Source organism: Coffea arabica, chromosome 11e, assembly GCF_036785885.1.
Source record: "Coffea arabica cultivar ET-39 chromosome 11e, Coffea Arabica ET-39 HiFi, whole genome shotgun sequence".
NCBI classification, from domain to species: Eukaryota; Viridiplantae; Streptophyta; class Magnoliopsida; order Gentianales; family Rubiaceae; genus Coffea; species Coffea arabica.
Genome location: NC_092331.1, coordinates 14,751,349 through 14,767,182, shown reverse-complemented (window position 1 = coordinate 14,767,182; position 15,834 = coordinate 14,751,349). Strand labels below are relative to the sequence as shown.

The window sequence follows — 15,834 nt, the reverse complement described above, 5'->3', positions numbered from 1 at the left end:
TTAATACATGTAACCTTGAATACTGAATGTATAGGCTTTTAATGTTCTTACACTCAACGATATTGATTTGTCTCTAGTCTCAGCTTGCTAATTGCCTTTGGGATTGAGTTGTTTGGCTGCTTGATTTGTTAAATCTTTTTAGCTGCTTTATAGTCTATCTCCGTCAAGTATGTGCATTTCACAATAGAAGAATTTAATCAACTTCATTTTGTCCAAGTACTAAATTATTAATCTCTTGCTTTTTTTGCTTTCTCTCTTCTTAAGTTTTAGAGGAAGTGGTATGAAAGTTATGATGGCAACTAGTTTTGATATGGTAAGTTGTCGATTCTTCACTCGGATACAGAAGGCTGTAATGCAATTTCAGTAACACATCATTGCATGTTATTTGCTACTTGTTTAGTTCACCAAAAAGTTCCACAGTCGATTTTAGCATGAACATGACATATCTGATATATATTTGAATTAACTCATACAAATTCTAGAGTTAATCATCTTAACGTATGATTAAGGTGAGTTTTTATTTTGTGGAATGCTCTTCATACAACATACCAGATGCAAAGTCCCTTCATGACTTTACAAAATTTTTATTCTCTTTGTTTCATTCTCAATCAGAAAACTACGACTTCATTGGACCTTCGATCCTAACATAAGAAGATGTCACACATTGAGAAAGTCAAATACATTGAACACCTGATGCAAACCACAAAATTCATATTCCCATGATGTGATGCTCATCCTAGAGTTGTAAGGATCTCAGTAACTGATCCCCATTGCACTGATTCTTCCAGTGATGAAGAAGGCTGCACCGGCCATTGTTGTAGGGTCAAAAAGTACATCAACAAGATCATATTCAAGCCCCTCCCTTCTGAAGAAAACAGTAACGGTGATAGGAATGTAAAAGAGAAATCTAGCAGCAAAAATGTAGTAGGGAACAAGAGAAAAAACAAAGGCACAGAAAAGCAGAGTCTAAAAATGAGAGCAAGTGCAAGAAATTTCGTGGTGTGTATTAGTGGCGTTGGGGCAACTGGGTAACTGAGATAAGAGATCCTGTGAAATGGAAACGAGTGTAGCTTAGTACTTATGATACATCAGAAGAAACTGCAATGGCTTATGATCATACAGCTATTCAGTTTCGTGGACCCAAAGCAATCACAAACTTTATCCCACCACCGCCAGTTATAGATGAACTCTCAAGTATCACAAGTGCAGGCTCTCCCCCCAACCCAGTTTAGGTTTTGCTTGATCATTTTGGTAGCTAACATGGACCTCTAGTCACCATTGCTCTAGCTACCGACCGTATGATCCTAATGCAATGCACCATTCAGTTGCTTCCATGGTTTTTGTTTATCCAAAAACTTTTATTTTTGTAATACACCTGTATTCATGTTTATCCATTTCCTTGTAAATATTTCATAATTTTATGCACGCAATACATGTTCAATGTCAATTGTAAGATGTGTTTTGGTATTAATCCTTTATTAGACTTGATTTGCAAGTTTATAGAGTTTTTGCATCTTGTGGAGAATTTCTTGATTTCAATCCTAGATTGCTCCGAACAACATTTAGTAGGTCTATGCAAACTTTTCATAGTTATCTCAACATTTGTTTTATCATAGAGTTTAATAAATAAAAACTATGTGATAGAATAATAATGAGAGTGTAATTAACAAAAATGGGAGTACAAATAACATTTCCCGTTGGAAAATTGTTAAGATTATTATTTCAAATTGAGCTATTTTATCCACTTACTAATTCGTTTTGGTTAATTTCTGAGATGACATAAACCTTTTCAAGTTATTCAAAATTCAACTTTTAAATAATCAGTAAATGATCTTTGATTGTGGCATACAAATAGAAGCATCTGAGTTGGACTAAGTAGCAACTTCTCTCAAAACATTATTGGTTGCATTTTCTCCAAAAATAAAGTGCTGATGTAATGGCATATTAGTAACTAATTATCATGTAATAGCACATTAGGAACTAATTAACCAAGAAAAAAGGGGAAATTTATCAATCTGTAGTTAAAAAAATTAAGGTACAATATTTTTCTTGAGGGTAATGAGGATAGAGAGTGAAAATAAGTTTTGCACCGATGAACTAGTGCTCCGCATAGTTTTAGTTTTTAGATTAAAATTATAATTCTTTTAATAGTTAATTAGTTAGCACGTGAGTTATTAATCCTTATTGTTTAAAGTTAACTATTATTTTGCTTCTTTACTTGGAAATATAATTTAACAAACACATACTACATGTGACAAAATTCTGTTCAATAATTGAAAAAAATTCTTTAAATGTCCTAAATCTTATTTAAATTGGATAAATTGGGGATTGAATTTGTCGTTAACAAAATGTTAGGTTCTAAAACTGCAGATATACTAAACATTGAGAACTAGATTTGCTTTTGTCGAAACTTTAAGGACTAAAACCGCATAGCAACTAAAAGTGTACTTTTCCCAAAAATTGTAAAACCCAGACCAAAAATTTCCAAAACAAACTATAAAGTCATACGACAGCATATGCGCATCAAAACTCCTGCCAGTATGTGCTGCCTAGCATTCACGCTGAATTTGAACAATCACTCTTTGACCACAAAACCGCCACCACCGCCACCACCTCCACCACCGTCATCCTCTCTTTCCCCACCATCATTCTCCTCCCAGCGACCATATTCAACATGACAACATGCCTCTTTCACCGGTAAACGTGAAACATAAAGATGAGGCCCAATACTTGGAGACTTATGTTTGAAATTATGGTACAGTCAGAATAATAGTGATTGAAAATAAACTAGCTTTTTTAAACATGCAATATTTTGCATGTAATACTACATGTAGTTTCGTTTGCTACTTGAAATTAGTATTAAAAGTTTGTTTTTGTTCAACATTAGAGCAATTATTGCTTTGAATCACGAATTTCTCTCTCGTTGCATTTGAATTTGTGATAAATATTTTTTTGGCAACAAATCCTTGATTATTGTATGTTAAGCCTATGCTTTGCTAGTAGTAATATATATTAGCAATTGACCTAAAATGTCGAATAGTACTCATTCTTACTCTAATTTTCCTTGAATTTGATAACACTTATTGTTGCTCCAAATTTCTCCTATTACTATAGTTCCAAGAATAGGTACTGGTCAACATGTGTCGATTCAATGCTTAAAATGAGTTTTCTGTTTCAAGGTAGTATTAAAATAAGGTTAGTGGACCATGGATAATTTAATATTTTTTGTAATTTTACTTTACTAGTGCTAAAGGCACACTCGACGTGTATACAATTTAGATGCTTTTTTGCAAATAAATTTTATATAAATTTTCATTACTAAAGGAAACTATGGCATTTTAATGTTTTCTTCCATCAAATGATGGTTTTAGTAGTTATAATGTTAAAAGAGTTAGACACTGTCATTTTGTCAAGATGCATTTAAATTAATTATGGTTAAAAATAGTTATATGTAGTTATTTTAGCAATTTGTGCTTAAGTAGTATAGTAGTAAATAATGACAAAAAATGTTTACCCCAAACCCCTACCTCTCCCTTTATATATATTCCCTCTGCTCCAAATTTAGAGACTTTTTTTGGGACTGTAACTTTTTATGTACAGTAGATTATTATTGCCAACCGATGCTTTACTTTCAAATTTACCCCACTAGAAGTACATTAATAAGCTGAAGTTTGTGTTTTTCAAACAATCATAATTCTATGGGTCCCATCTCAATCAAGTGCATCTCTTCATACGTTAAAGACATACACCAATATTAGCCTTGTAAAGTGGGAGTTGTCTTATACACTCTTTTAGCTACTCTAAACGGGAATAAATAGTGGGTCATACTAAATTTTTTGGGACATTTTTACACATGCACTACAAGGGTAAGAATGGAACCGTGGAAAGGAAAAATTTTAGCATGGCTCTAATTTTGGAACAATGAAAAAGATGAAAAATGACATTAACAATGGGACGAAGGGAGTAGTATAGATATTGTGAACTTTTTCTCCTTTTAGGAAAGTTGATGTCAAATCTTTCTTCATGTAGCTCTATTTACATGGCTCAATTTAGATATGGTAATGAGTAATTAGTAATCCATCTTGATAGGAACAAAATATCTGCATTTTGTGGGAATTTTTCTTGCTTTTGACTATAATTAGATTCTAGTGATATATGCTTATCTCTTAATGTTTCCACCTTTGTTATTTAGCAACTATTTACACCAATGACAAACTATAGTCATAAGAGAAGCAAGTACTGTATTTTGTTTTCAATTTTTTCCGTTATGTTAATCGATTCTTATCAACTAAAACTATAGTGGCATCATTAGGTAGATATGATAGAGCAAGGCATTATTTTTTTTGTTTTTTCTGGTTGCATTTAATCACTTATGATCATGCTTATCCTTTTTAACCTAGCTACAATTGAAACTGCTATTGAGATGATAAGTTATGCATCCTGTTTTATTTGATTCCATTGAACTAAACACTATTTTATTCTTGAAATAACCTTTGCACTTTGCTAACGTTTGAACCCACCTAATGATACATTCATACTATCATACTGTATTAATTTTAAGTGTATTGTGCTTCTTTAAGTTGGATATGTTGACATTAAGTTGTGTTTTTGCTTTGCTTTTTTTGTTTTAAATAATTATCTTTTAGTCTTTTCCTTTTGCATGATGGTTAGTTATCTGTTGTTATGTGAAGATAATACAGATCCTATTAAACAGTAATTCTGCTTTTTGGCCAATCTACTTGTGGAAGAGTTAGAGTGATGTCATGTACCAAATATCCGCTGGTAGATCATGCACTATATAGTCCTAGTTATTCTCCTTTTGACTACTTAACCATGCGTAAATTCATATTGTATTGAATGATTATCTTCTTTTATATTTTTTCACTAGTTGCTCCTATTTTAATGCAATATTATAGCATATTTAATCCACATAGTTACATGCATGACATCTTGATGCTAATCCTATAGGAGGTTGAGGAGATCCAACTCTAAATTTTACCAAGTTTGCAGTGTTTAATAAGAAAAAAGTGATTAACTACAATCCTATATATATATTTAACAAATCAAAAATTCAAGCATGCTTGATTCCGGTTTCACTTTCTTCCTAGATAGCTGCTTTCTGGCATAAATAAATTGCTGTTGTAGCAAGTAAATATTTCATCTTTAATTATCCTTGAAATTAGATGGATACCATCTTCCATCATTTTTTAAAATTATTAGTATTTCTTCTATCTTGTAGGCACACCTTTTATGATCTCCATCAATATGACCTTCTCAAAGTTGTATACTTTATGCATACTATGGGAGCAAGTCCATAAGAGATTGAGTTTTCCTTTGTTCCGACCAAATTTCTTTAGAAGAAAAACATTATCTTCGAAGGACTATCCCTAATATTGCTCAGTGTAATGCACTAGATTTGAAAGCTTGAGTGCCTCTTTGCTTGGACTAACTTTTGACAGGATCATGCTTAGACATGTAAACTAATTTAGATTAATTTTGCAAGAAGGATGTCCTCAAAAGATGGTTGAGAGACAGTCCAAACAAATGCTAAGAAATTCAATGAGACTTCTTCCTTGGCCATCTGTAATGCAGTGTAAGTCTTCCGTTAACTCTTTTTTTCCATATGAAGGTGATCTTCTTTTTGCTTGCTCTATCATAATCTGGTCATGTCAGACAGTAACTTTTGACTCTTAATTGTTGTCTCTGTGAAGTGTAAATATTAAAATTTGTTGTTGTTTGACATCAACTTGATTTGCACAGAAGCATAGGTTAGGGAGTTTGTTACAGTGACAAAAAATATGAATAACTTTTGATTTGAAGTTTGAAATGTGGTGTAATAGGTTATCTTCTTCCTTTGACCATGAGAGACCCAATACAACCTGACTGTGGGATGAAATATAGCTGATGAAAAATTTCGAGAAGCTAAATTATGCACAATTACTACTATCAGTTTTCTAACCATATTTTTTTCCTGTTGGGGACGCTGAGAAATTTTCTCTGTTGCATTCTAAAAGAAGAGCCCTTGAGCTTAAGGAAATGAACGCTTAATGGCTAAATATCAAGCATATACAGTGTTTTGTTATCTATGATTTTTAATTGATCCAAAAACAGAGGAATGGACAAACTGAAGAAAGTACTAAAAGAACAGAGTACTTGAAACCTTTATAAGAATGAACTTAGAACCTTTGATATGAAACTCTATACTGGAAGAGTTTTTGATAGTTGAGCATGAATAAGAGGAAATATTATTTGCTTAGATGGATAGTGGTTATGTGCTGAAGAAACCATTAATTTGAGAGGGCAAAAATAGCAACTTTGATGCCTCACTAGCTCACCTATGTTTTCATTAACATCTTGTAGCAGCCTGGTGTCTAAGGAATGAATTCTATTAAGAGGATACCCGCATTGTTAAATTTGTAAGGTTGAAGATTTGATGATTATCATTTTACGCTTATTACTTACATATGAGTTATCATTGTCAATCAGTAATAGGTGCAGATCTGCTAGACCAATTTCAATTTGAAATTTCTTATAGTAAATGTGCACAAGAGAAGTATAGGATCTTCTTTATCTTTATAAAGAATAATGGTATGATCTTTGTGGTTGATTTTTCTTTTAATGAATGAATTGGATTCTTAGCAGAAATAGGAAATCTGCTTCTAAGAGAAATAGGTATTGTTACTTTACCAATTGTTTTTACTTCCACCTTCCACATGAAATGTCAAGCGATAGAGCATTAGCAGTTTTTTACTTAACTTTCACCATTATTAAATAAGTAATCAATGTTGTTGAAGGGTTTTTAGGAATAAAAAATTTCCTACATTTTCAGGTTTGTCATCTGTCACAAAAAAAACTCAAATAATCTATTAGATAACTTTCCTTGCATGAACATGTTTATCTCTTGGTGTTCATTATATCTATTAGGTTCCAACTATTGCCTAATGATATTTTCAACAGTATGATATTGAAAGGGTTTGTATCTAATGTTTTAGAAAGAGAAGTATCAATTTTGGAAAGTTTTGATTTCTTTTTTGTCTACTGCACTAAAAAAGGAGTCCAATTGCCGATGGTAAAACATAGAAGTTTCCTAATCATGGATTCAACTGGATTAAGACAATAAATTACAATCAACATTTCCCTCTTGTTGGCATATCTTTTTGCTATTTGAATTTAAGTTTTTATGATAAGAATCTATCTTTATAATTGGCTATGACTCATGAGTCTTACTCAATCTCTCCACATTATTAAACTCTATTCCAATTAGTAAGAATGTGCAATATTTTAAAACTATCGAGGAATTCTTTTCCTATTACTATTTTCATTGATTACTTTTGAACCTTTAAATTTATTTGGTGAACTGTGCTTCATAAAATTTATATCAATAGACCTTTATAAATGCTGCATGTCCCTAGTGCTTTTTTTTTTAGGGAATCTTTGATACATTTTCCATCTGATGTAGTTGCACAAATTTCTATTAGTACTTTTTAATTTCCATTCATGTTTAGGCTACTAGGGAGAGGGCATATAATTGGGTATTTGGCAGGTTGGTCTTGAATCAATCACATAATATTACTTTTTGACCCAAACACTTGGTAGGAGGTAAACTTGTTGTACCTGTTTCAACTTATCAATTTCATCTCCTATTTTAAAGGAAGTGGAGTCTTGTGACTTGGATATTGAGATAAGGTGAAATAGAGATGAAATAGGAGGAATGTCATTTTTTCTTTTTCATTTGGACCTTGTGGAGTAAATCTACCTCTTGGTGGAATTTTTTAGAAAAAGATATAGTTTCTTTTAAATGCTTATTTGTTTCATAGGTTTCATCCTTGTTCCACGCAAGAGAGGTACCTGTCTTTGTTTGACTTGGATCACTTATGTTCAACAATTTTCTAGGCTTTTATCTAGATACTCAAATATACTTCTCTTAAATCTAAGTAACATACCAATTGATTTTAGGTCAATATGGAACAAATTCTAGTGCATGGGAGTTCTACGGTAAAGTGGCATGCATCTTGTACATGTAAGTACATCACTTATTGGCTGTCATTGTTGTGGTTCATATGTAGTAAATCTAGTTTTGTTATCGACCTTAATACGTACAAGCCTCACTTGTTTTAGATACCCTGCAATATATTTTGTAGACTTTGATTTTTTATCAACATTTTATTTTTGTGTGTGTTGATCTAAACGTGTCTTTTCTTGTTTGTGTACTTCTTGCAAGGAAGATAGATTTAGTAGATTTTATATCTGGTTAAACTAGCATCTTAGCCAAAAGAAATTGATTCCTAGGAATTGGTTGCTTGTGATATCCATCTTACGTGCTCGTCCTAAATTCAAGATACCCATATTACAACATTTCTTTTCAGGTATGTTGTATCTATATGTTTCTTTTGTTGTTTGTGTAATCCTTCTTGTAACGAAGATAACTTTAGTAGATTTTATATCTTATTAAACTAGCAAGTTAGCCAAAAGAAAGTGATTGTTGGGAATTGGTTACTTGTGATATCCATCTTAAACGATTTTTCTAAATTCAAGATTTCTGTAAAAGAAATCAATTCATGATTTTCTTTCATGAGTGGGAGAATGCTGATTGTGTTTATTTTCATAATTGTACAAGAGTTATGTCCCTAGTATGCTTGTAAGAGTTTAGAATAAAAGAGCTATCTTTGGTGCTTATATTAATTTGCAGGCATGAGAACCCAGAAACCATCCCATTAACCTTCCATAGGAAAAAAAACTGTTATAATGGTATATCATGCCCTTGTATTGCAAGTATACTTCTAAACATGTTATGATCATGTCTAACTTATCTTTTGTTAACTAAGGACCAATTTTACTTTGAGTATATCAAAACCAATTACCTCTCGGACTGCTATTTTATGCAGTCAAACTAGTGGCCCAAAATGCACTCGATGTAGCTAAACTCTTGCTGCTTGCCAATCAGACAAATAATGTCCAATACAATAGTTTTCAATGTGAATATTGTTTTCCAAATGAGTGACAAAGAAGCTATTGAACTGCAAGAGTGCTATTGAGGATCAGAGACAAAAACTAATGGAGTTGTCAAGGCAGTGACACAAGTTTTTACATTTGGTAGTTAAGAAGAAGAAGAAATAGCCCAAGAAAAAAGGTGTGATCCAATCCATTTAGGTTTTTGACAGCTTTTAACTAGACTATAGATTGGGCTACCAAAAAGAAAAGAAGGTGTGTATTATCTCCTATTGCAATGGGAATGGTTTTGTTTATTAATAAGGAAACTAATTCATAATATGCACTTCAGGAAAGCTAATCATTGTGATATTAGTATCATCCATAAAATAATAGCCAAAGGTGGTATCCTCATTATTCTTTTGCTTAAGGCCTTAGCTCCAATTCAATTTAACAAAATTTTGGTGAAGTAAAAATTTGTCATTTATTCTCTCATTGCTGTCAATTAGATAAAACTTTTGCATGTTGATCTCCACCTGTCTAAAATTTTCCACGTGTGCTGTAGTTTATTCTTTTGCCAGCTGCATTCAAACCACTATTTTACGTTTCGAATCTTTACTCTTTCCATTGTCCTTTTCCTATCATTTTCTCACATTTTGAGTAGATACTGGATGTGCTTTTCTAGATAGTCTAGGTAATAGAGAGAAGTATTGCTATCAGAGGATAGAGTGATGCCATAGTGATAAGGTTCTTTTGCTTATAAATATATCACTGTTCTGTGATGCCTACAATTCGTTTGAGTAGTTGACAATGATTAAATTGTCTGTGAGAGTAGTGTAAGGATTTTTGAAATTAAGGAAGTTCTCACCTTTTCTTGGGGATTCAAGCGAATTTTCCTTGGGATGTAATTGAAGAAAAAAAGGCAAGCATATTAGTTTATGAATTTGCATAATTTTGAAACATTGTTCTACTTCAAATGTCTTGATTTCTTTGCAGTCTCTGGAGATTTTTTAATCCATGTTAAACCTGGACTACTGAATGTCTAGACTTTTAATGTCCTTACACTCAGCTGTATTGATTTGTCTCTAGTCTCAACTAGCTAAATTGTTTTTGGAACTGTGTTGTTTGACTGCTTAATTTGTTAAACCTTTTCAGGAGCTTTATAGTCTATGTCCATCAAGTATGTGCATTTTTACAATAGAAGAATTTGATCAACTTCATTTTGTCCAAGTACTAAATCATTGATCTTTTGCTTTTCTTGCTTTCTCTCTTCTTAAGTTTTAGAGGAAGTGGTATGAAAGTTATGATGGCAACTAGTTTTGATATGGTAGGTTGTTGATTCTTGAATTGGATCCAAAAAATTTTAATACATATGCTAAGTAACATATCATTGCATGTTATTTGCTGCTTGTTTAGTTCACATAAAAGTTACACAGTTAATTTTAGCATGAACATGACATATCTGATATTTATTTGAATTAACTCATACAGATTCAGGAGTTAATCATCTTAACATATGATCAAGGTGAGTTCTCTATTTTGTGGAATGCTCTTCATACAACATACCAGATATGAAGTCCCTTTATGACTTTGCAAAATTTTTTATTCCCTTTTTCTTCATTCTCGATTAGAAAACTACAATTTCACCAGACCTTCAATCCCAACATAAGAAGATGTCAAACACTGAGAAAGTCAAGTACAGTGAACGCCTGACACAAACCACAAAATTCATATCCCCATCCGATGTGAATGCTTATCCTAAAGTTGTCAGGATCTTAGTAACTGATCCCCACTGCACTGATTCTTCCAGTGATGAAGAGGGCAGCACCAGTCATTGCCGTAGGGTCAAAAAGCACATCAACAAGATCATATTCAAGCACCTCCTTTTTGAAGAAAATAGCAACAATGATGGGATTGTAAAAGAGAAACCTAGTAATAGAAATGTGGCGGGGAACAAGAGAAAAAGCAAAGGCACAGAAAAAGTGAAGTCTAAAGATGAGAGCCAGCGCAAGAAGTTTCGTGGTGTGCGTCAGCGGTGTTGGGGCAGCTGGGTAGCTGAGATAAAAGATCCTATTAAACAAAAACAGGTGTGGCTTGGCACTTATGATACAGCAGAAAAAGCTGCAATAGCTTATGATCGTGCAGCGATTCAGTTCCGTGGACCCAAAGCAATTACAAACTTTCTCCCACCACTACCAGTTAAAGATGAACTCTCAATCATCACAAGGCAGGCCCTCCCCCCTAACCCAGTGTAGGTTTTGCTTGATTATTTTGGCAGCCAACATGGACCTCTAGTCACCATTGCTCTGGCTACCGACCGTAAGATCCTAATGCAATGCTCCATTCAGTTGCTTCCATGGTTTTTGTTTGTCCAAAAACTTTTATTTCTGTAATATACCTGCATTCATGTTTATCCATTTCCTTGTAAATATTTCATAATTTTATGCATATAATAAATGTTCAATGTCAGTTGTAAGATGTGTTTTGGCATTAATCCTTTATTAGACTTGATTTGTAAGTTTGTAGAGTTTCTGCATCTTGTGGAGAATTTCATGATTTCAATCCTAGATTGCTCCGAGTGACATTTAGCAGGTCTTTGCAAAACTTTTCATAGTTATCTTTTGGCTTGTGCACAAGGCTGACAGATGATGGCACACTTGAAATAGGTGACTATCAAAAAATGGAGCTGCATAAGCTGTTTCCATTTACGTCAAATATTAATGGTTTTCAACTAAAATTCTAATTCATGAGCTTTCTCTTTCCAAGCACAGTAGAGACTCTGATGTTGTTATTTGTTAAGACGTGGTAGTGTTCCTTCTGACTAAAAGCATTGTAGTGATGGAAGGACATAAAGAATTCCGTAGCCAAAATTATGATGACAATAATTGATGCCACATGATTTCCTCAAGTTTGCAGCAAAAAGATTAATTAATAGTAAATCACATACTTTACCTAGAACAAATAGGATGAATTTTTTTAGATTGTAACTCGTGTGTAAATTAGCTAACATAATTGATATCAGATCCATTACCCCAAAGTTCACGATTTTAAAGAATTTTCAAAAAAGGAAAAATAATAAGAGCCACCTTGGAAGCCATTCTGATTTCTCCTAGGTCCCTAGCTCTGCAATGTTTTTTCTAGTTTTTGCTTTAGGTATGCATAAACTTTCCCATAATACAATTTGGAAAACTATTTCAGCATTCAAAATACCAAAACTAAAACTTGTCAGGTGAAATTAATACTTATTTCAAAATAGTTATATTTATCTTTAAAGGTTGCCCACGGAAACTATTCATAATAGGTCATAAAAGATCTCTAATTATAAGGGATCAAATTTGTAGATTTTTTAACCTCTTTTGGCTTTTAGATTTTCAAAAATGAAGTAAAACACAACTTAGAATATTTAGGAACTTTGGGTTAAATCGTCTCCGGGATCAGAATAGAATGGACATTATTTGCATGTGGTGCAGAATTGATATGCAATTGATTTGCAATTAATACAGATAAGAATGAGAAAATAATGAAAAAATAGAAAAGTTGTTAAAACCTTTATTTGCTTTTCTTAGGAACATTAATGCCAAAGATTTTGAGATTAATGCTTTGTGAAAAATCCCTTGGTGCAAACTAAAGAAATAACATATTGAAGTTTCAAATTATAAAATCAAAGATTCAAAAATATCGATTATAATTAGCTCGATAATTCTCCTCTCACTTTACCTTATTTAGCATGCACTTGGGACTTTAACTTTTGAGAGTATCCATTTAACCCCAATAGACTTCGAAAATCATACTAAGTGTCCTCTTGGGATCCCAGTCCCCCTTCTCCCAACCCCTAAAAAAAGGTACTTGTTAAATGGGCACTCATTACAAAAAAGGAAAAAATGTAGTTCGGCTATTAAATTTTTTAAAAAGTAATGTTAATTAGAGAAAGCGTAAGGCTAATAATTGTTCGTGTGTCCATTCACAAGATAAGTTGGGTGTGTTTTAAATGTGTTAATCAGTGCCCGTTGAATACCCATTAAAAGAATCATTTGATTAATAATTTCTAATTTTCATGATATCTAAACTTTATATCCCATTAATTTTATTCCATTCAAATCAAAATGTATATCTTTATATGATTACTTCCTATATTTAAACACAAGCACATAAGCTTGACTTCATATTCTGTTCAGTTTTCTTCTCAAACAAATGAAAAAACACAAGTTTATGATAAATTGCAAATTACTGTTTAATCTTAAATATTGGTCATTCTTGTACTTTTCTTGTCGTGCATGAAACATGATGGATAGGAATAGTTATACAATTTGGCAATGTTCATGAATCATCTTTATAGCAAATGAATAATGTCTTTGATATTATGGATGGTATCTTAACATATAGTAGTTTTAGTGTTCATAAGAGCATTTACTATTTTTCACTGGACAATCACATTTTAAAGTTTGGAGGTGATTGCTACTTTCTAAACTTATAATCTTGTTAAATCCCATTCAGATTCTGAAGTATATTTTGTTTGGTAAATCCTTTGGAGGATGTTGTGATGGAGTTAGAAAAGAAAATGTCAGCTATACTAAATCATATTAAATCTTTTACTTTCACCCAAAAAGAAAAAGATAGAAAGAAAGAAAGAAATCCACAATCTAGGTCAAATTACATTTGTTAAAACAAATTATTGCAACTTTATTATTGTCAAGTGACTTTAACTACAAAGTACATATATAGCATACAACTACTTCAAGGTCACCTTTTTAAAAGTTTTGGGATGTGAATGATAAACTTCAATATCATAAAATTATTAGTAGAACATCTAATTCAATATACATGGAAAGAACTTCCTATTTATCTCAACTGAAAGCTCTGCATGGGCTTGGTTTACTTGCACCAATTGAGGGATGCATCTAATGCAACATAGGAGTGAATTGATTCACTAACTTAGCCCAGTTGCAACAGATTTCTGCCTGTGATGTTTGGACACTTACCAATCATGCTTTTTATTCAAGTGCCCTGACCTGCGCAAATTTGGGTTTGGAGAACGGTTTATTGATATGGTGTGGCAACTGGTGTCAAATGTTTGGTTTTCCGTGCTTATCAATGGCTCATCTCATGGATTTTTTAAATACAGTAGAGGTTTGCGGTAGGGGGACCCCCTTTCTCCTGCGCTGTTTGTGATTGCGGCTGAGGTCCTGTCTCGGGGTCTTAATAGCCTAGTTACGCAGCCTGGATTTAGGGGGTTTTCAATTTCGAGGGGATGTGAGCAGGTCACTCACCTAGCTTTCGCAGATGATGTGATAATTTTTGCCAATGGGTCCTCGGCGGTTTTAAAGCTAATCATGCATATGCTAGACAGATATCAGAGAGCTTCTGGCCAACTTGTCAATCTCCAGAAGTGTGGGTACCTCATGCATCCGTCCACGTCACCTGCTCGTCGGAGGGTGGTGGAGAGATTGACTGGATTTTCAAGACAACACTTCCCCATTAGGTATCTAGGATTTCCTTTGTACTTTGGCAAGAGCAAGGCCACATATTATGGGGAAGTGTGTCAGGCCATACTGGGGAAAATCCTCTCATGGAAGTCGAGGTTTCTCTCCCCTGGAGGGAGGATCGTCCTCATCAAGCACGTACGGACAGCGATCCCGATGCATCTCTTGTCGGCCGCTGTGATGCCAAAAACAATTTTCAGGGTCATCGAGAAGGCCTGCTCAAATTTCTTATGGGGGGCGAGTGGGGGGGATCCCAACCGACATTGGATATGTTGGTCTCAGTTGTGTTATCCAGTTAAAGAAGGGGGAGTTGGCCTTCGAAAGCTTAGGGACATTTACACTGCATTTTCATACAAGCTGTGGTGGAGCTTCCGTACGGGGTCGTCCCTTTGGGCTAAGTTTCTGCACGCGAAGTATTGCCAAGGGATTCACCCATGTCAAGCAGAAATAAAGGCAACTGCGTCTGCAGTCTGGAGGCGCATGATCAATGTTCATAGACATGTAGAATTGTCCATACGATGCTTGATTCACAGGGGGCCTTGTGACTTTTGGTATGATAACTGGATAGGAACTGGGGCGTTGTATTTAATAGCTAACGACATGCCAAACTTGTCCTTTGAGGACTTCATAGTGCGGGGACAATGGGATGCACAGCAACTGGGGCAGTTCTTCACCCCGAACATCGTTTCTTCCATCCTGAAGTTGGCAACACCGAGTGGGGACAGGGGCACAGAGGCAATATGGATGCCGACTTCAACTGGAAAGTTCACCTTATCCTCGGCATTCCAAGAGGTCAAACAGGTTCAGCATAAGTCTTTTGTCTACTCTCAAATCTGGCAACCGAACCTCCCCTTTAAAGTTTCATTTCTAATGCTGCGTCTGTTGCGGGGACGGTTACCCATGGATGAGGTGTTATGTAGAACGGGCTTCCAATTGCCTTCCAAATGTGTCTGTTGTGAAGCGCCTGCGGCGGAGACTATTGAACACGTCTTCTTCACTGGAAGACTAGCAATGGAGGTATGGACTTTCTTCAATGGTACCTGTGGTATACACCCTCAGCCTCTTGTCTTAAGAGCATGCTTACTGGGTTGGTGGCAGCTAGCTTCGATGTCATCCCAGCGGTGATTCCTTTTGGCCGGGTTGCCCAACTGGATATGTTGGCATCTTTGGTAGGCGAGAAATAGAGCAGTTTTCGAGGGAATTCGAGTGCAGGGCCGAGATGTTTGCCAAGCGATCTTCAAGGATGTAAATGCAGCATTTGAGATTCAGTTTCAACAGCGGTTGGATGTTCGCACTTTTCCGGAGATGTACGACAACATCGCCATGGCTGGCCCCCAGAGGTATGATTTTCTCATTGTATGATGGAGGCCTAACTCAGCTAACCGATTGACGTTGAACACGGATGGGTGCTCCAAAGGCAACCTGG

At 34.4% G+C, this 15,834-nt stretch overlaps 1 protein-coding gene across 1 annotated transcript; it reads left to right on the top strand.

Moving 5' to 3' along the window:
• Window positions 1-10,601: 10,601 nt before the first annotated feature.
• On the top strand, window positions 10,602-11,183 carry LOC140021150 (pathogenesis-related genes transcriptional activator PTI6-like). Its single transcript, XM_072071922.1, has one exon. The coding sequence runs from the start codon at window positions 10,602-10,604 to the stop codon at window positions 11,181-11,183; it is 582 nt and encodes a 193-aa protein (XP_071928023.1).
• The last annotated feature ends 4,651 nt before the right edge of the window (window positions 11,184-15,834 follow it).

Coding starts and splice junctions, on each gene's coding strand:
- LOC140021150 (XM_072071922.1), top strand. CDS start 10,602: ATGTCAAACACTGAGAAAGTCAAGTACAGTGAACGCCTGACACAAACC.